This window comes from Spea bombifrons, chromosome 3 (assembly GCF_027358695.1).
Source record: "Spea bombifrons isolate aSpeBom1 chromosome 3, aSpeBom1.2.pri, whole genome shotgun sequence".
NCBI lineage: Eukaryota > Metazoa > Chordata > Amphibia > Anura > Pelobatidae > Spea > Spea bombifrons.
Window position 1 is genome coordinate 780,834 of NC_071089.1, and position 19,651 is coordinate 800,484.

A 19,651-nucleotide genomic window follows, 5' to 3' on the forward strand; every position below is an offset into this window, starting at 1 on the left:
AGCCAAAGGCTGGCCGTCTCTGTATAAAAAGGGGGCGCGGAGTATTTTTATTTTATGATTTGTGTATTTTTTGTGTATTATAATTGGGGGGGGTTGTTGGGCAGAGCGCAGCCCGCTGGGAAGCTTTTCGAACTTTTATTTATTTATTTCAATGTCCTGAGGCTTTTGGTCGAAGTCACGCAGAGCGGCAGCGGCCTCTTTACTTCATGTCCTCCGACAGAAGGCTGGGGCGTCGAGACCGCCGGCCAGAGACCGAGACCGCCGGCCAGAGACAGAGACCGCCGGCCAGAGACAGAGACCGCCGGCCAGAGACGGATGTCCGGTAACGGGCCAGGCGGCGGTCTTGACCGGGAAATCAGTCCATACTACGTGGCTGGATGTCTCTGCCTGCCGGTGCCTGCCCAGTCCCTGCGGCCGTCCTTAGGCGTCGGTCAGGGAGGGAAAGAGCGTTTTAAACGTTGCCCCCGTGGATGGAGGCGATCGTGGATCCGGCGGGGCAGGAACCGCTCGGCCGGGCTTTCAGTTCTCATCTCAATTCCTCCTTATGATGCGCATCGCAAACATCTGCCGGGGCGAAGACTTCTCAGGCCGAGCCGGGTCAGAGAGGACTTTCATTATCCGACTCGTGGCCCCCGGTACAACCCAGTACGTCGCCACAGAACAGGGCCACAGAACGGGCCACCGGCACCACCACCCTCAACACATCGAACGAGCGGCGGCCGCGGCGACAGAGACCGAGGCGGCGACAGAGACTGAGGCGGCGACAGAGACCGAGGCGGCGACAGAGACCGAGGCGGCGACAGAGACCGAGGCGGCGACAGAGACCGAGGCGGCGAGAAGAAGCAGCCGCTGCGATAGAGACTGAGGCGGCGACAGAGACCGAGGCGGCGACAGAGACCGAGGCGGCGACAGAGACCGAGGCGGCGAGAAGAAGCAGCCGCTGCGATAGAGACTGACGCGGTGACAGAGACTCGCGTGGTGAGAAGCAGCCGCTGCGAGGTCGCTTTAATATCCGTAGTTTTATTTTATTTTTTTACAAATGTACAGAATTGTGGGTCTGTGCGGTAGCAGCACACGGGGACGCACACAAAATACACTGCGGGGGACAAAGCCCACGACGCCCGATAGGAACCGGGGGTAACGGGGGGGGGAGGTAAAAGCTTGCTCATGACTTGCTGACACCTTGTTATTCCTCCCCAGATCCCTCTAGAACATGATTGTAACTCTACATCACATCATCGGCGGGTAGAAGAGGACGGCACAGAGTGCCCCGTCACATGCGCGAGACCTTCCTCTCGATATCCTACAAACAGACCACAGCAGTTACAGCACAGTGCAGACCACCGTACGTGCGATACTCCCAAACGCGAGCCTGCAGACCACCGTACGTGCGATACTCCCACACGCGCGCCTGCAGACCACCGTACGTGCGATACTCCCACACGCGCGCCTGCAGACCACCGTACGTGCGATACTCCCACACCCGCGCCTGCAGACCACCGTACGTGCGATACTCCCACACGCGCGCCTGCAGCCCCTTCCCCTTTAGAGATTTCACCCGAAACAAAACAAATTGCACAAAATCGAGATTTCCCAGATTTCTAGGAAATTTAAAGTGAATAATTCTCTAAAACGTAAAATAAAAGTCTACAGATCTGTAACCACGGCCTCCATTTTTAATGCCACTGTTCCCTTAAATCGCTGGCACCACACGGGGTTTCCGGGGGTCTCCTGGAGGTCTCGGAGCCACCGTTTAGCTTCAGTGCCCTAATATTATTCTGCCCCCCCTCCCCCCGTCCCATTACCAATCTGCCCCCCCCCCCGTCCCATTACCAATCTGCCCCAGGTCCATAAATCCATTGCCGGAGCTTCACGTCAGTTTAAAAGGACAGAATTCTCAAAAAATACTATAAAGTCTACAGTTCTAAAAGCATAAAACACCGAACATCACATTTCTGATATTCTTAAATATCTTTAAAGCCCAATAAATGACTTTTTTCCCCATTTTCCGGTATTAGAAATGAATCGCTCCCAGAACCCGTCACCAAAACATCGCCCCCCTGAGCCGACATTAAAAGCCGGGGGCAGGCTGGCACCCGTAGGGGTAACAGGGCAAAGGCATGATCAGAAAGACCGAGACCCGTGACCTGAGGCTCGGACGCAGCGGGACCCTCGGACTCCGAGGTTCGGAGATCACAGCACAGGGGAGAATATCTGACATAAATCCAGTGGAGATACATATTAAGGGGGCTTTTCCCCAGGGCGGTCAGACCCGTTACCCCAGCTAATCTACGCCCGTTCCCACCAGCCCCGTCTTTCAGGCTGTGCAGTAAACGAAGCCCCCCAGCTGTAGCCCCCTTCACAGGTTCCATTATATTAGCAGCAAATGTTTAATGTGCAATTCAGAGTTTGGCCAGAGAGGGCGCCTGTGAGCTGACTCTTTAGAGTCCTGCTGCCCCCTGCTGGTCAGTCAGTGTGTGACAGTAAAGAATCCGTGTCAGGGGCTCTGGGATTATTTGGGGGGCCGGAGTTCCCTTTCCATGACGGACGCTGCCGGTCCATCCTCCCTACTCATAAACCTTCACACCTCGCAATTAAAAACACTTAAAAAACCGATAGCGTTGGGTTAGACCGGCACGCGGGATGCCCCTGAATTAAGTGCCGTTCACAGGGGAGGAATAACGGCCGGCATAGAGCCATCATCACACTAAGCTACCTTTGAGGCTCCAGGCCTCAGTTTTAGATCTCATGAGAGCCAACAGTTCCAGACTGGGCCATGACAGCTGCCGAGCAACAAGGGCCCCTGGGGCCCCAGGGTTTACCCCTCTAAATTCCCACCGTGAGTAGAGTTACCCCAATCCGACTGAAATTTCAGGACAGCGACCTCCCCTCCGCCGTAACCGGGACAGAAAGCCAGGATTAACCCCCCCAATACAACCGTCACGGGGACCCCCAACATACATCTCATACTAAACATCGGGGGGGGGGGACACCAAATGTCAGACAGGAAGAGGATCCCGAGGGCGTTGGGGCTTCCGAGACCACAAGAACTTTTTAAGAAGGGACAGAAGTTAGGGATCCAGTAAAGTAAGCTGTCCAACGGGTGAACAAACCAGTCCCACCAGTGCAGACCATTTACAGCCACCAGGAAAATCAGCACAGAAATCAGTGGGGGCAGATATACGGGGGGGGGGCAGATATACGGGGGGGCAGAGAGAAGCTGCAGCAGAGCCGCCTGTTCCGTTAAAACGACCGGAAATCCCAGATAACGAGGCTCAGTAAGATGAAGTTGGGAGCCACAAGACCATCGTCTGGACCGGCGCGGCCAGCTAGGCTTCCATAGGGTTATGGGGGGTGCAGCCGCGTTTAACCCCTTCCCCTCGTCCGTTTCGCAGCAGGGCCAGGTTTTACATCCACAGATTCAATCCAAAACCGCTTAGAAAGACGGAGAAAAAAAGTTTCCTCGAACGCCCGCTCCAGGCTGGAGGTGCTTTTGGTGGCAGGCAGCGGGGGCAGCGACCGGCCGGGAACGGCACGTGGTTTAGGGAGAGCAACGCACAACCAGACCACCAACACTCAAGTGTAGAGGCTGCCACCTGCACCCACTCAAACCAAGGGTGAGCCACCCACTCAAACCAAGGGTGAGCCACCCACTCAAACCAAGGGTGAGCCACCCACTCAAACCAAGGGTGAGCCACCCACTCAAACCAAGGGTGAGCCACCCACTCAAACCAAGGGTGAGCCACCCACTCAAACCAAGGGTGAGCCACCCACTCAAACCAAGGGTGAGCCACCCACTCAAACCAAGGGTGAGCCACTCATACCCAAAGCCACGAGCACCTTCCTATCACACACGGACACTGTTACTACGTGCCTTAATACGTCACCAAAAAGGGGTCTGCGCCCCTGCTTCACGCGCACTCTACCAGCACCAACCCCCCACACAGTTACCCTGCCCATTACCCCAGCCACGGAGGCCTCCTCGCCACTCACATAATGGCAGCCTCTGCAGTTAGCAATGCCAGCGGCATTACCGTACACATACTCACACTCATATACACACACTCACACGTACACACACACTCACACTCACGTACAGCGTAGAGTGCAGGAGTGCAAGGGAAGCCCTAACCCTGAACACGAGACGGCAGGCAGCGGATGCACACAAACTAATAGTCTATTACAGCAAAATGATCGGGGGTCCCGGGTTTGCGTGCTTTTTTGTCCTCTGCTGTCGTCTATAGATTTCCGGGACAGGAGGAGCCGAGGATAAGGGGCAGACGGAGAGGGACCCCCGAAGCGGTGTGAGAACGCGGTGCACAGCACCTGGCGGAGGCCATAGGGACGGTCCTTGCTCCTCGGACCCCGAATCACTGGTGGATTTCATTTTCTATTAAGCAGTCCTCGCACGACTGGAACTCCGCGTCGTGGGTGCTGTCGGTGGTCACCTCGTCGTCTTGGGATCCGGGTTCTCCCGCGTCCTCCGGCTCCGCAGCCGGATCGCTATCAGTAGAAGAGTCCTGCAGAACCTGCGCGATGTATTTCTATGGAGAGCGAGGAAAAAAAACAGCGTTAGCCAACGGTCCTAACCCCCAGTGCTGTATCCCGCCGTGTAACACGGATCCGGCTCACACCCCCAGTGCTGTATCCAGACGTGTAACACGGATCCGGCTCACACCCGCAGCGCTGTATCCCGCCGTGTAACACGGATCTGGCTCACACCCACAGCGCTGTATCCCGCCGTGTAACACGGATCCGGCTTACACCCACAGCGCTGTATCCCGCCGTGTAACACGGATCCGGCTCACACCCGCAGCGCTGTATCTAGACGTGTAACACGGATCCGGCTCACACCCACAGCGCTGTATCCCGCCGTGTAACACGGATCCGGCTTACACCCGCAGCGCTGTATCCAGACGTGTAACACGGATCCGGCTCACACCCGCAGCACTGTATCTAGACGTGTAACACGGATCCGGCTCACACCCGCAGCGCTGTATCCAGACGTGTAACACGGATCCGGCTCACACCCGCAGCGCTGTATCCCTTCACGTAACACGGATCCGGCTCACAGCCACAGAGCTGTATCCCGTCACGTAACACGGATCCCGCTCACACCCACAGAGCTGTATCCCATCACGTAACACGGATCCGGCTCACACCCGCAGCGCTGTATCCCGTCACGTAACACGGATCCGGCTCACCCCCACAGAGCTGTATCCCGTCACGTAACACGGATCCGGCTCACACCCGCAGAGCTGTATCCCATCACGTAACACGGATCCGGCTCACACCCGCAGCGCTGTATCCCGTCACGTAACACGGATCCGGCTCACCCCCACAGAGCTTTATCCCGTCACGTAACACGGATCCGGCTCGCCCCCACAGAGCTGTATCCCATCACGTAACACGGATCCGGCTCACACCCGCAGCGCTGTATCCAGACGTGTAACACGGATCCGGCTCACACCCGCAGCGCTGTATACGATGTGTATGTAACCGGTATCAGAACGCTTACCGTCAGCTTGCTTGAAGAGGCGTTAGATGGCGGGCGGCCATTCCGCGTTCCATCCACTGCGGTTGTCTCCGCGTCGTCGACCTAAAGGCGAGAGAGCGCAGAACGTGGCGTCAGACCCGCCGAGCGATAAGATTTCCCGCGCCGTCAGAATATCGCCGGCGATCCACGTACCTGGTAGTTGTGAGCACTGAGATATTTAAAGTGCCCAAAGCAAACGTGGCACAGGCAGACGACGATGGTGATCACCAGAACCACAAACGTGAACATCGACGTCGGAGCGAGGAAGCCTGCGGGGCAAACGAGAAACGTGAAACCCAAACAAGATCCCCGGCAGCTCAGAGACCCCCCCCCCCCCCGCGGACACGCAGGCGCTTACCGATTCTCACGGTGGAGAAGAAGAGCAGCCAGAAGAGGCAGAGGATCGGCGCCGCCACCACCTGGTTCACCGCCCCGGAGTGGATCTTCTTGTCCAGCTTGGCCGGCAGGTACGCGTAGTACATGTTGTACCGATCCACCAGGTGTTTGAGGAGCATATACATCAATCCAAACGGCACAATAATGGGACACGTGATGCTGTACGTCATGACGACGGTGAAGATGCACATCATCCAGGCGTAGGCCGCCCCGAACTGGAACTCGAAGGCCTGGTGCTGGAAACAAGAAGAGAGCGGGCATTAACGAGAGCGAGACAGACCTCTCGATACGGACAGAGAGGGCGCCAGGAATAAAGAGACAGCCGTGAGAGTTTGATACACAGGATAAAGCACGCACCCGCTTCACGTTCTTGCGTTCTGCCGCGGAGCGCGCGAGGCACAGGCGGATCATGTACCGCAGCAGCCCCGGAATACGCAGCAAGTCCATGGCCGTCCCAATGAAGGCCGCGGCGATGACATAATTCACAAAGAACGCTCCGTTATCCGGGAGGAACACGCACCTGGAAGAGAGCACCGGCAAACACCGGAGAGAAGGTCTAGAACACGGCTCCAACGACTTAAATCCAAAAACAACCCGACGATCACCATGCGCTCTACTCACTCGAATCTGATGGCCGCCTCGTCCAGGAACTTCTTATCGAAGAGCCACCGGAAGAAGAGGTGCAGACTGAAAGAGACAGAAGGAAGAGTTCGGTGCCGGAGCGCGGAACGGGCGCCGCGACCCCAAACGCCGCCGGACAGACGTTTACCTGCTCAGGCCCAGGGACGGCAGCAGCAGAACCATGAAGATCAGGAAGGTGTAACACTTGTGCATCGTGGTTCTGTTTTCTCCGGACCTGAGACCAAGAAGACGGAAAGTTACTAAACAATCTCCGGACGGAGCGCACACTCACACAGAGCCACTCCACCAAGTACCGCCAGGGGCCACAAAGCACTCATTACATATTCACAACCTACAGGCAGCCGGCACCGACAGAGACGCTCACCACATAATAACCGCCATTAATCTCCATACCTGGTCCAGTGGGCCTCCATGAAAGTGCTGTAATAGACGATGGTGGGGAGTAAGGAGGAGAAAGCCCACAAGAGCAGAGTGGGGAAGAACTGGGTGATAATGGGATTCTGCAGCGAGAGAAAATATCACAAGGTCATAAATCACAAGAAACACCAATGGCAACCCCCCCCCCACACTCCAACCAGAGCGGCGTCCACTCCACTCACGTTCAGATACTCCACGGGCTTGGTGACGTTGAACTTGTCCATGGTGGAGATGATTATCGCTGGGGTGGTGAGAAAGAACAGCAGCATGAAGAGGACAACGTTGATGAGGAAACAACGAAACCACCAGACGAAGCCCTGCGTGGACAGGTTCTCCCTGCGAGAGAGAGAATGAGAGAGGGGGAGAGAGAGCGAGAGAATGAGAGAGGGGGAGAGAGCGAGAGAATGAGAGAGAGCGAGAGAGCGAGAGAGGGGGAGAGAGAGCGAGAGAATGAGAGATGGGGAGAGAGAGCGAGAGAATGAGAGAGGGGGAGAGAGCGCGAGAGAGAGAGAGAGAGGCGGAGGGTTCAGACGTACGCTCACGGCTTAGTTAAATATTCCGACCGCACAACGAGCTCATTTGCACAGCAGAGACATCAAACGTTACTCCTCTTTACAGAAACCGACGCGTTCCTCTACCCGTTCCCGTGACCGCAACACGCAACACGCAACGCCAGAACCCATCAACGTCTCCGACACCCGGGACACAAGGTGCCAGAAACGCCTTGAAGTGTTGAATACGGACCTCCTGCGCGACCAACGCGCTCCTCGGTTCTCTAGACTATAATCCAGAGGCGGCCGGCATGACGATGTCTACCCAAACACAGCCGGTGCTCTCGCCCGAAGCCCCCCACGCTCTCACCAGTAAATGTTCTGCGGGTCGGGGGCATAGCTCACGCTCCAGTTTAAGACGTGCAGAGAGTCGCTGCACGACGACGTCTTGGGCTCCCCCCGGCAGCTGCAGCCGTGACACTGGCACATGTTGAAGTCTTTGAAGATCCTGCGGAGGACGGAGACACGCGTGACCCATACGATCTGAACACGGAAGACGCGGTACGTCTCCACAGCAGAAACTAAAAGCACGAAGCGCGGCGTAAACTGCCTGCGCTGTATAAATAAAAGATAATAATAAAAATAATAATAATAATAATAAAAATAATAATAATAATAATAAAATCCAACACAGAGACGACCGAGAAGGGGAGAAACAGAGAGAGTACAAGGACCGCCGGCCACCTTCATCCGGTCAGCCGGGCCGTGGGCCGATTACTCACGTGGCGGTGACGGCCTCGTTGTGGAACGTGACGAATGCCATCCCGAGGGGCTTCTCGTTCACTTTCTCCTTCTCCTTCTTGTACTCCTCCTTCAGGTTCTGCTCCAGCCGCGAGTAATATTCAATGGCCTCCACCTGCGCGGGGCAAAAAGCGGGGCAAAAAGCGGGTGAAAAACCTGCGAGTCCACAGGATCTTCCGCACCGCAGGGCTACGCTCACCCCCAGATCTGCCCCTTCCACCAACCCATCACATCTGCCCCATCCACCATCACATCTGCCCCTTCCTTATAACGCCACTCAACCGGGACCGGCAGCAAGAGGCAGAGGAGCAGCAAACCCTCCAACCTGTCAATCAAACAGCATCTTAGTGACGCGCCACGTAGAGCCGGCCACAAGCTAGAACTCCCTGTAACCCCGACGCGTTTCCCCACCGAACAAAAACGATAAGAAAAGAAACGGATTCTACAAAAAAGGAGAGGTTTTAAGATTCTCTCTCTGTGTATCTGCAGACGCCATGGTGAGGAGCGAGCAACATCCGTCCGTGGCCCCCTGTGGCCCCCGCGGCCCGGTACCTGTTCGCAGCCTTTGATGACGCAGCAGCAGAGGTGTCCGCAGGGCTTGGGGTTGATCAGGGACGTTCGGCTCTCTTTGGTCTTCAGATGAGTGAAATATAACCGGCCGCGCTCAGCCTTCTTCCTGCAGGAGGGACGAGACGGCAAATGAGGAGGACTCGAGGAGGAGCTGCCGCGCCCGTCACTCAACCCGTCACCCGCCCGTCACTCAACCCGTCACTTGCCTGCTACGCGCTCGTCACTCAACCCGTCACTCCCCCGCCACGCGCTCGTCACTCAACCCGTCACCCGCCCGCCACTCAACCCTTCACTCGCCTGCCACGCGCTCATCACTCAACCCGTCACCCGCCCGCCACACGCTCGTCACTCAACCCGTCACTCCCCCGCCACGCGCTCGTCACTCAACTCTTCACTCGCCTGCCACGCGCTCGTCACTCAACCCGTCACCCGCCCGCCACACGCTCGTCACTCAACCCTTCACTCGCCTGCCACGCGCTCGTCACTCAACCAGTCACCTGCCCGCCACACGCTTGTCACTCGCCCGCCATGTACTCGCCACTCAACCCGTCACTCGCGTTCAGCAAATTATGGTTAAAAGCCTTTATTTGCTGTTGTCTGGTTCTACCCAAATAGTCACAGAACTCTATAGAACGTTCTAAAGCAAAAAGGCACCTAGAACATTCTACTACGCATGTTAAGGACTCCAAGCGCTGACAGAATGGGGGGCACAGAATGCCTTACCCCAGGCTGAGGGGACCGCGTCTGACCCATCAGGGACGGAACCTGCATCACAGAATAACGCGCCGCATTATATCGCTGTAACCTCACCTTTTCTTGTCCAAGTTCATGAGCCGCGCCACATCGTAGCACGGCCGCGCGTCTAACACCTTGCAGTTGGAATACGCTTCCCTGAAAAGACGCCAACGCGAAGGGTTAACAGAGGAAGTAACATTTTTATTACAGTCATTTGCACCTTCATACAAAACGAAAAACTAAATACAACCCCTTATGTTTAGCGCCCCATGAAGTAACAAAAAGTGGTGCCCCCCATAACAATAATATAAAGCGGAGGCACAGGAGACCCCCCCCGGGGGAGGCACAGGAGACCCCCCCGGGGGAGGCACAGGAGACCCCCCCCCGGGGGAGGCACAGGAGACCCCCCCCCCCGGGGGAGGCACAGGAGACCCCCCCCCCCCCGGGGGAGGCACAGGAGACCCCCCCCCGGGGGAGGCACAGGAGACCCCCCCCCCCCGGGGGAGGCACAGGAGACCCCCCCCCCCCGGGGGAGGCACAGGAGACCCCCCCCCCCCGGGGGAGGCACAGGAGACCCCCCCCCCCCCCGGGGGAGGCACAGGAGACCCCCCCCCCCCCCGGGGGAGGCACAGGAGACCCCCCCCCCCCCCGGGGGAGGCACAGGAGACCCCCCCCCCCCGGGGGAGGCACAGGAGACCCCCCCCCCCCCCGGGGGAGGCACAGGAGACCCCCCCCCCCCCCGGGGGAGGCACAGGAGACCCCCCCCCCCCCCGGGGGAGGCACAGGAGACCCCCCCCCCCCGGGGGAGGCACAGGAGAGGCCGCATTAGACAGCTTGCAAGGGGCCCGGCAGCGATACTCACTCGAAGTGTTTCTTGATGTTCTCCGGCTCGGCGTACTTGGAGACGCCGTCTATGAACAGCGTGCGCTTCACCTGTGATGGAACAGAATCCCGCGTGATTAACGGGAACCGGCGACGTTCACCAAATTTACTCAATCCGAGGGGATGTTAACCCTGCGAGGGACCCATCCGATACCCGGCAATAACGGGCGCTTCCTTCCCACAGCACTCACCAGATCGTCCTCCTTGTAGTGCATCTTGGACGTGTGCCGGCGCATGCTGTACACGGTGAGCAGCAGGTAGAAGGCGGCGAAGGTGGTGTGTAGCCAGAGCAGGTTATCTCTGAGAGAGACGGGAGAGGTAAGCGAGATGCAACGCGTGTGCCGCGGGCCACAGGTTGGACGGCCTGTCCTATAAGAATACTCACCCAGAATTCAAGTTGACGATGGTCGTCCTCCCGAAGCTCACCGCGCTGCTTCCTGAGAGAGAGAAGAGAGAGAAGCGAGAGAGAGGAGTCAGAAGAGAGGAGAGAGAGAGAAGAGAGGAGAGAGAGAGGAGAGAGGAGAGAGGAGAGAGGAGAGAGAGGAGTGAGGAGAGAGAGAGGAGTGAGGAGAGAGAGAGGAGTGAGAAGAAAGAGAGGAGTGAGGAGAAAGAGAGGAGTGAGGAGAAAGAGAGGAGTGAGGAGAGAGAGGAGTGAGGAGAGAGAGGAGTGAGGAGAGAGAGGAGTGAGGAGAGAGAGGAGTGAGGAGAGAGAGGAGTGAGGAGAGAGAGGAGTGAGGAGAGAGAGGAGTGAGGAGAGAGAGGAGTGAGGAGAGAGAGGAGTGAGGAGAGAGAGGAGTGAGGAGAGAGAGGAGTGAGGAGAGAGAGAAGAGAGAGTGAGGAGAGAGAGTTCAATGTGAGCCCGAACCCCCCCCACCACCGGCCCACAAGCGGCCTCTGACTGTAAGCTCTGAAGGTCAGAGCTGACCCCCTCCCCCGCCCGTCTCTCTTACCCAGCAGATTGCCGGAGAAGTTGATGGGAAGGACGATGCCGACGGACATGATGACGATCACTATGAGGAGGCCGATGATGTGGCGCTGGAAGGAGAGGTAATACACGGCATCCACGCCGCATTTCTCAAGGATGATCTCCTCTCTGTAACGAGAGAAAGCGTTTACTATACAGCGTCTGCCCTCGCGGCCCCCGGCGGGTGCGGGAAGCGCCCCCCCCACCGGTGGTTACAACAATTAGTTAATGCGGGCGTATCGCAGAAAGACAGACTCACTTGATCTTAAAGATGGCCGTCAACCACGAGCACAAACCCTGCGGGGAGAGAACACGGAAAACGTCGTTATCGTTCATTAAAACGAGTCATGTGACCGCGGAGGGGGCAATCGGATAAACACCGAGATACAGACCCCCGAAAGCCTAAACCCTCTTCGCCTCGGCTGTGACTGCTAAGCAGGGCGATGCTTTGGGGTCGTTTCTATATAAAACACTGTTTAGGAGAACAGGCCCTTTAATGCCCACGCTCCGTGTGTGGGGTCACCGAGAGGCATTAACCCTGCGCAGCCTGTGCCGAGTCCTTACACCCTCTATATTCTACCTCCCCAACTAATGCATAGTTCTAGAAAACCCCCATAATGCTCTGTGATCGAGCCGTTTAGATAATCTGCCCCCACACATTAAATAACACAGAAAGCATGTAACCCCCCCGTGTGCACACATCCGCCGCCATACCCCCCCGAGCGGCACCCTACAGCCAGCAGAAATACAACTCCCAGAATGCTCTGCCTGCATTCTAAAAGAACAAGGGTATGCCTGCACCCAGTGGAGCATCATGGGAGTTGTAGTTCCGTAGCCAGCGGAGGGCGGCTGCCGTGACTGAGGGTTCTGCCGGCACTCACTCGGTCCCTCTGATCGAAATCCATGGAGCTGGAAACCGAGGTCAGGCGCTCGTAATGGTCGTGGCTGTCGGAGCGCATGGCCGATGTGGCGCTGCGGAGAGAGGAAGACGGGGTTAGGAGGAGGCGCTCACTGCTAGTCTACACCCAGCCTGGCAGAAAAAGGGTTAATCACAGAGAGGATATTAAGCTCGTAAGAAAGGTTACCGGACCATTAAGTGTGAATTCGGGACGAAGCACCCGTCCCAAACGCGCAGAAGTCTAAACGGAACCTTTTCACAGCCACTCGGGTCGGCAATGAAAAGGTTAAACGACTCGGGCGAACCTTCCCCCAAAAATACGTCCCCGGCCCTCCGGGTCCCGTCATCCCCCACTAACAGGGACGAGTGCTTCGCCAAAAACAAAGAAAGATCTCTCCAGAGCAAGAAAAAGACATCATGCTGAAAGGGTTAACGACAGGAAAGGACCGAACACCAGCCCGGAATACGATGGGTTAACGGGGCAGTTTGGAGACACGGAGTGATTTGCAGAGTTAGAGTGTTTGTGCGAGCGCTACACGTACTATTCCCGCTCCACTCGGAACCGCTGGTGCCGCCGCTGTCTGGATCGAGGGACAGAAAAAAAAGGTAACGACAATGAGAGCGGATCCTGGGGCCCCCCCGAGACCCCCGCACCGGCAGATCCTGGGGGCCCCCCCCCGAGACCCCCGCACCGGCAGATCCTGGGGGCCCCCCCGAGACCCCCGAGCCGGCTGATCCTGGGCCCCCCCTGAGACCCCCGCGCCGGCAGATCCTGGGGCCCCCCCGAGACCCCCGCGCCGGCAGATCCTGGGGGCCCCTCGAGACCCCCGCGCCGGCAGATCCTGTGGGCCCCCCCGAGACCCCCGCGCCGGCAGATCCTTCAAATGACTGGAAATATGCAATGGGCGCCCCCTGGGTAACCATTAAGAGCTACACGGCCACGAGACAAAACGCATGGGAAGGGTCAAAAAGGTCCTACAGATATGGAACTGTATACGAAGGGTTAACCCCTGCACTGGCCGGCCGAGGCTTTAACCCTTAATACCCCAAATACTTGGCTTGCCCACCTCTGATTATTTTATATTTAGCGACACACGTGGTGTTTATAGGGGCTTTGGAGGGGGGGGCAGAGTATGTGTCGGAGGCTGGGCAAGCAGGGGCCCCGTGTACGAGCCCCAGACGATTGGCTATGAGCCCCTAGGTACTCACCTTTCAACGTCCGACACCAAGGCGAGTCTGCCATAATCCCACGCTAGCTTCCTCAAGACGGAAAAGATAAACAGCAGAGCCTGCGGGGTTAATAAACGCATCACGTTACGGAGCCGGTATTACCCCTATTACCCCGCCAACGCAGCGCCGGGGGCATAAAGAGACCCTCGCCCCGGAGCCCCGAGAACCGCTCACCAGGAAGCACATGAAGTCCAGAGCCAGGACGGTGGGGACCCCGCCGAAGGGCAGCCCCTGCAGCACGGTGCTGCGGATGCGCGCGCTGTAGCAGTAATCCTTGGTGGAATTGCCCGCCATGTTTAGATGATCATGCCCTAATCTGCAGAGAGAGAAGGGAGATGTGAAGAACATGCGCAAGCCGGCCGCCGGGCTATACGCTAACCGGTATCACCGGCCGCCAGGAGCCCAGCGTGCCAACCAGCGGGTACACGGAGCTCGCTGCACCCCACCCCCATCACAAAGCGACAGCACAGCAGGGGTTAACGCGGACCAGCTGGTGCTTTCCTAATCCGGGGTGAAATCCGGAAAGATGATGAGTCTGCGGCCGGCGGATCAGCAGACAGGAACCAGACAGCTGCTGCCGGCCCGTACACCAGCTGGGGCAGAAACGGGGCGCGAGGGGGCATCTCGGAAGGAACGCTGCCCCCGCTTAAATAACCCCAAGACACGGCGGGTGATCCCCGGTCCATGCTGGGGTATTTACAGAACCATTCGGGGGGCAGCCAGTGTCGCTTCAGGGGGTCCCAGGAAAGCAGTGTCGGTGTCGCCGGGGCAGACGACGTTGTCGCCGGGGCAGTTAAGGGGCAGACGACAGTGTCGCCAGGGCAGTTAAGGGGCACTCTACAGGAAGCAAAAATACAACTCCCAGAATGCGCTGCCAGCAGCTAAGGGGCAGACGGCGGGGTTACCGGGGCAGCTAAGGGGGAGATGGCAGTGGCAGGGTCGCCGGGGCAGCTAAGGGGGAGATGGCAGTGGCAGGGTCGCCGGGGCAGCTAAGGGGGAGATGGCAGTGGCAGGGTCGCCGGGGCAGCTAAGGGGGAGATGGCAGTGGCAGGGTCGCCGGGGCAGCTAAGGGGGAGATGGCAGTGGCAGGGTCGCCGGGGCAGCTAAGGGGGAGATGGCAGTGGCAGGGTCGCCGGGGCAGTTAAGGGGGAGATGGCAGTGGCAGGGTCGCCGGGGCAGCTAGCGGTGGCGGTGTCGCCGGGGCAGTTGGCGGTGTCGCCGGGGCAGTTAAGGGGCAGACGACGGTGTCACCGGGGCAGTTAAGGGGCAGACGACGGTGACGACGTTGACGACGGTGTCGCCGGGGCAGTTAAGGGGCAGACGACGGTGTCGCCGGGGCAGTTAAGGGGCAGACGACGGTGTCGCCGGGGCAGTTAAGGGGCAGACGACGGTGTCGCCGGGGCAGTTAAGGGGCAGACGACGGTGTCGCCGGGGCAGTTAAGGGGCAGACGACGGTGTCGCCGGGGCAGTTAAGGGGCAGACGACGGTGTCGCCGGGGCAGTTAAGGGGGAGATGGCAGTGGCAGGGTCGCTGGGGCAGCTAGCGGTGGCGGTGTTGCTGGGGCAGTTAAGGGGCAGACGGCGGTGGTGTCACCGGGGCAGCTAAAGGGCAGAAGGCAGTGTTGTCGCCGGGGCAGTTAAGGGGCAGACAGCAGTGTTGTCGCCGGGGCAGTTAAGGGGCAGACAGCGGTGTTGTCGCCGGGGCAGTTAAGGGGCAGACAGCGGTGTTGTCGCCGGGGCAGTTAAGGGGCAGACAGCGGTGTTGTCGCCGGGGCAGTTAAGGGGCAGCGCCGGGGTATAAGGCAGTACCGGGGTGTCAGTAATCGGGGTGCTCACCGTGTGTCGCTGGCTCGCAGGCCGCAGTGTGGCCCTATGCGGGTCCCCGGAAAAGCAGATTCTACCCAGCCCCGGACTCAACACAATGCAGGTGGAAGGCAGAGCCCGTGACGTCAGGTATAGGCTCCACCCCCCGGCACTGCGGCCCAGCACGCCTGCGGAGTGACGTCGAATTATGCGTGCGCATCCGCGCCCGCTCCAACATCAACAGTGAATAACTTTATTGTCAACTTTCCAAGAGAGAATTGAATACAGTGACCGCGTGACCCTCTGACCCCGCGCCTATTTGTTCTTTACTGCCACCCCCTGCTTCTCGGGCACGCGTATAACCCCGAGCACTGCGGAGGCGCGCACTGCGTCTGAAGGGGTTGCGGAAGTGAAACGCGCTCGTACCCGGGACGAAGTGGCCGCCGCGAGGGGAGGGTAAGTGTCAGTGAATCTGCCAAAGCCTCATCCCGAGTATCACTCCCGCTGCTATCCGTAGCCCACGGGGTCACTCCGAGGGGTTAATGGCACGAGTCACCGGCCGAACCTGAGGTATTTCAAACTCCTAAAGCGGCCGAGTGTTTGCTTAATGTGAGGGCGCCCTCGGCGAGTCCTTCCCGGCCTGGAGGGCTCTTCATGGAGCGGGAGGATGTTTATTCTCCCGGAGGGCCCTTCACACCTTCAAGGGCAATTTAATTCCCCCTTCAGGGCAGGTCTCAGTGTTAACCCTCCCAATGCCAGATGGTATGTTGGTTTTTAAACACCATATTAACCCCCTGCGCTATGTGACCCGCTTACCCCCGTGCGTATCCCCCTGCCTCTACTACCCAATTTCCCCCTGTGTCTTCTAGAAGCCGTAGTTGCCGGGGCATCATGGCGGCTGTGTGTAACGGAGGGCTGCGGATCCTGGTTACCGGGATATGCCGGGTGGCTACCAGACAACCCTTCAGGTAAATCTATGGAAATCATGACACCACGCATTGGGGGCAAATACACCACGCATTGGGGGCAAATACACCACGCATTGGGGCAAATACCAGCCACCCCCCATAACGACTAATCCGCAGGTTACTTTCCCTCAGCCTGTCGGCATCCTGCGCCGCCATCCAGAAGATGAGCCGGGTCCGGGTGGTGGATAACAGCTCCCTGGGGAACACGCCGTACCACCGGCCCCCGAGGTGCATCCATGTTTACAACAAGACCGGGGTGGGCAAGGTGGGCGACCGCATCCTGCTGGCCATTAAGGGTCAGAAGAAGAAAGCCCTGATCGTTGGCCACAGAATGCCCGGCCCCTCCATGACGCCGCGCTTCGACTCCAACAACGTGGTGCTCATAGAGGACAACGGCAACCCCGTGGGCACCAGAATCAAGACCCCCATCCCCACCGCTCTGAGGAAGCACGACGGGGACTTCTCCAAGCTGCTGGCCATCGCCCAGACGTTCGTATGAGACGTGGACCCCAGAGCTGAACCTCCCCCCCAAGGGTGGTAAACGTGTGGCGTGGGATGCGCCCCCTCGTCGCAACTTACTCTGTCTCCCCTCGGTTGGGGAGGAATCGGCGATGAGAGGGATACATTGTATTTGGGATAAAAGGGCGTTTGGGGCATAGGTGAGAAAATCCGGCTCGGCTTGTAGTGGAGTCATGGAACCGAATCCCAGCGGAGATGGGTTGGGAAAGCAGCGCACTGGAGGATGTATGTTTGCTGCTAATCCTTAAATATTATATAAAATAAAAGAATATTCTTATTATGATTTGATTGGTTTACCGTTCATACAGAAAATGCGGAGGGAAATATCCGGCAACAATCGGATGCCCTCGCCGGGTGTTATGCACCTGGGCGTCGTGACATCAGATACCCGGATGGGGTGGGCATCGTGAAATCATAGATACCCGGATGGGGTGTGCATCGTGACATCATAGATACCCGGATGGGGCGTGCATCGTGACATCACTGTATGCATGATAGGAACCTGGGTAAGTTAACCCTATGGCTGCTGGACACAGACTTTTTAGGTGTCTTGCCGTTTTTTTTCATGCTATTTAGTAAACCTGCCCAGAACATCAGCCGATATCTAAACTCCCCAAAATCCGAAGGCCATATAATGTGACCGGGTGTCTGTATAACAAGGAGTTTGTCACCATGGTAACCAGTGAAATGTTTCTGCTTATTGAACCAAAGTTTGCCCTGGAATCTTAACCCCTTCAGTCCCGGAGCGATTATTCTCCTTTCCTGCGAATAATGTCCCCGTGTAAACTATATATTTTTTCAGGGTGGGATCGAGCTTTCTTTTAATGTCGTAGTTCAGATAATTAAATCTAACCAACGAAGCGCCAGCTCAGGCCGTATCGGTAAAAAGCAAGACGATCCCGCGCGGGGCTCCAACGCTGAGATCAATCTGAAGAAGGAACTCCGGAACTCCACGAAATAATCAAATAAACGTATAATATAAAAAATAATCGAGCGTCTCATTTCTCCCCCGGCGGTGTTGATGTTATTACCCTTCTTAACCCACGAGAGGAATGCTGGATTTTTGATCTGGCCCCCGTGGGGTTAAATTCCCGTTCTGATGTGTCTTGTTTATTTGATTAAGGTTTTGTTTGCTTTTACATCTATTTTTATATGTGATTTATTTCTTTATTTGGGAACATTATGTTCTTTGGATTATTATTCATTCTTTTGGTTCCAACATGCGGCCCTCCGGAGCTCGAGGTGCGGCCCACGTGATATTTGTAGCCGGGGCTACCAGGATCACAAGGGCCGTGCTGCTCTACCTGTGAGTCGCTGGCACACACTGCGCAGGGGAAGTGGAACACAGCAGAGTCACGTGAATTTGCGTCGCATCACATCACTCTACTCCATTCCTGGTTCCGCAGAGGGAAGCAGCGGCCCTTGCGGAAGTCTGTGAGCGGCATCAAGAGAACTACAGTGGGGGAGGGTGTATGAATGAGTATGCGTGATTGAGGGAATGAATCTGTAGATGAATGAGTGTGATGGCATGGATGTGTAAGTGATGTGCAGACCCCATACTGCTGGCAGCTTCAATACCAAAGGGGGCAGCTAGCCAGGTTTCAGCATGTACTGCCTGACTTGGCATGATAGCAGTGTGATTGCCAACAGCAATCACACTCCTATCATGCCCAGCCAACCGGTACATGCTGGAATCTGGGTAAGCCTGATTGCTGTTAACAATTATATATATAGTTACATTTTTTTGTACAATTTTAGTGTGTTACTTTTATTAAAAGCTTGTTTTTTTTATTTTTTTTTTTAAGAAGGGGGGTCATTTTCAGCTTCGACTAAGTGAACTCTGAATTTTAGCGGAAAAAAAAAACTAGCGAAAATTAGAAAAAAACCCCCGAATTTTTTAATATATTTTCCCCTCTGAATCCTCGCAAAATGAGGTAAAAGTGACGGAAATCAAATGAATTAATTTTTCAGTTCAGGTGTCCTGGTTTCAGAAATGCCTCATTTCCATAGCGATGGCCGCAGAGATGATTTCCTGCGTTTTTCCCCGTGTATTTTTTGCGCGGGGTTCGTGTGACGGCCGAGAAACCCGGCCAGAATCTCCTGATTCCGGAAATACCCCACGGCCTTGGTGCGTTTCTTTCTAGAGGCCGTATCTATCGTATATATATTATATATATATATAGCACCCTATAGGGCAGTGTTTTTTATACTTTTTTGGGTTCTCAATCTCCTCCCCGCGGCCCCCCTGCACCGATAGACATCCAAAGACATGTAAATATATCGCCATCACGCTCCACAGCGCTGTACAGTGTGTTATTACTGGTTTATATAGCGCCATCACATGCTGCGGTGCTGTACAGTGTGTTATTACTGATTTATATAGCACCATCACATCCTGCGGCGCTGTACAGTGTGTTATTACTGATTTATATAGCACCATCACATGCGGCGGCGCTGTACAGTCTGTTATTACTGGTTTATATAGCACCATCATATGCTGAGGTGCTGTACAAAGTGTAAACAGGCATCCCTTAATTTGGCCAGAAGCAGGCGAGGAGGGCCCGGCTCACAGGAGCTTACAATCTATAATTGAATGTTAAACCCGTCTGCTTTCGAGAGTCATGTGATTGCGCATGAATGAAAGTGTAACGTTTAGTAACGTGGGCATTATGCGGAAATGGATATTATTTATGATTATTATATGATTGTTATTATATATCAAATATTGGGGATCAATAGTAATATTTACCACATCGATTAACCAGAAATGTAACTAGAAAAGTTCTCCTATAAATCGCGG

At 56.4% G+C, this 19,651-nt stretch overlaps 2 protein-coding genes across 5 annotated transcripts; one reads left to right on the plus strand and one right to left on the minus strand.

Annotated features, from left to right (window-relative positions):
* Positions 1 to 4,159: 4,159 nt before the first annotated feature.
* Positions 4,160 to 15,520, minus strand: TMEM63B (transmembrane protein 63B). Of its 2 annotated transcripts, XM_053460116.1 has the most exons (23): positions 15,398 to 15,520; positions 13,737 to 13,878; positions 13,542 to 13,621; positions 12,875 to 12,913; positions 12,316 to 12,406; positions 11,694 to 11,731; positions 11,421 to 11,563; positions 10,856 to 10,907; positions 10,662 to 10,770; positions 10,451 to 10,521; positions 9,664 to 9,744; positions 8,836 to 8,959; positions 8,265 to 8,398; positions 7,853 to 7,990; positions 7,174 to 7,327; positions 6,968 to 7,074; positions 6,702 to 6,788; positions 6,554 to 6,619; positions 6,290 to 6,452; positions 5,895 to 6,168; positions 5,690 to 5,805; positions 5,519 to 5,599; positions 4,160 to 4,544 (listed from the first exon to the last, which is right to left on the minus strand). In XM_053460116.1, exons 2-23 carry the CDS (start codon positions 13,854 to 13,856, stop codon positions 4,371 to 4,373), a joined length of 2,442 nt encoding a protein of 813 aa, XP_053316091.1. In that variant the 5' UTR covers positions 13,857 to 13,878; positions 15,398 to 15,520; the 3' UTR covers positions 4,160 to 4,370. The 2 variants fall into 2 exon arrangements, with proteins under 2 accessions (XP_053316091.1, XP_053316092.1); XM_053460117.1 differs by lacking the exon at positions 12,875 to 12,913.
* A 97-nt stretch (positions 15,521 to 15,617) lies between these two features.
* Positions 15,618 to 17,120, plus strand: MRPL14 (mitochondrial ribosomal protein L14). Of its 3 annotated transcripts, none has more exons than XM_053460126.1 (3): positions 15,618 to 15,820; positions 16,234 to 16,332; positions 16,465 to 17,120. In XM_053460126.1, exons 2-3 carry the CDS (start codon positions 16,256 to 16,258, stop codon positions 16,829 to 16,831), a joined length of 444 nt encoding a protein of 147 aa, XP_053316101.1. In that variant the 5' UTR covers positions 15,618 to 15,820; positions 16,234 to 16,255; the 3' UTR covers positions 16,832 to 17,120. The 3 variants fall into 3 exon arrangements, with proteins under 3 accessions (XP_053316101.1, XP_053316102.1, XP_053316103.1); XM_053460127.1 differs by lacking the exon at positions 15,618 to 15,820 and adding an exon at positions 15,846 to 15,934; XM_053460128.1 differs by lacking the exon at positions 15,618 to 15,820 and adding an exon at positions 15,962 to 16,126.
* Positions 17,121 to 19,651: the final 2,531 nt, after the last annotated feature.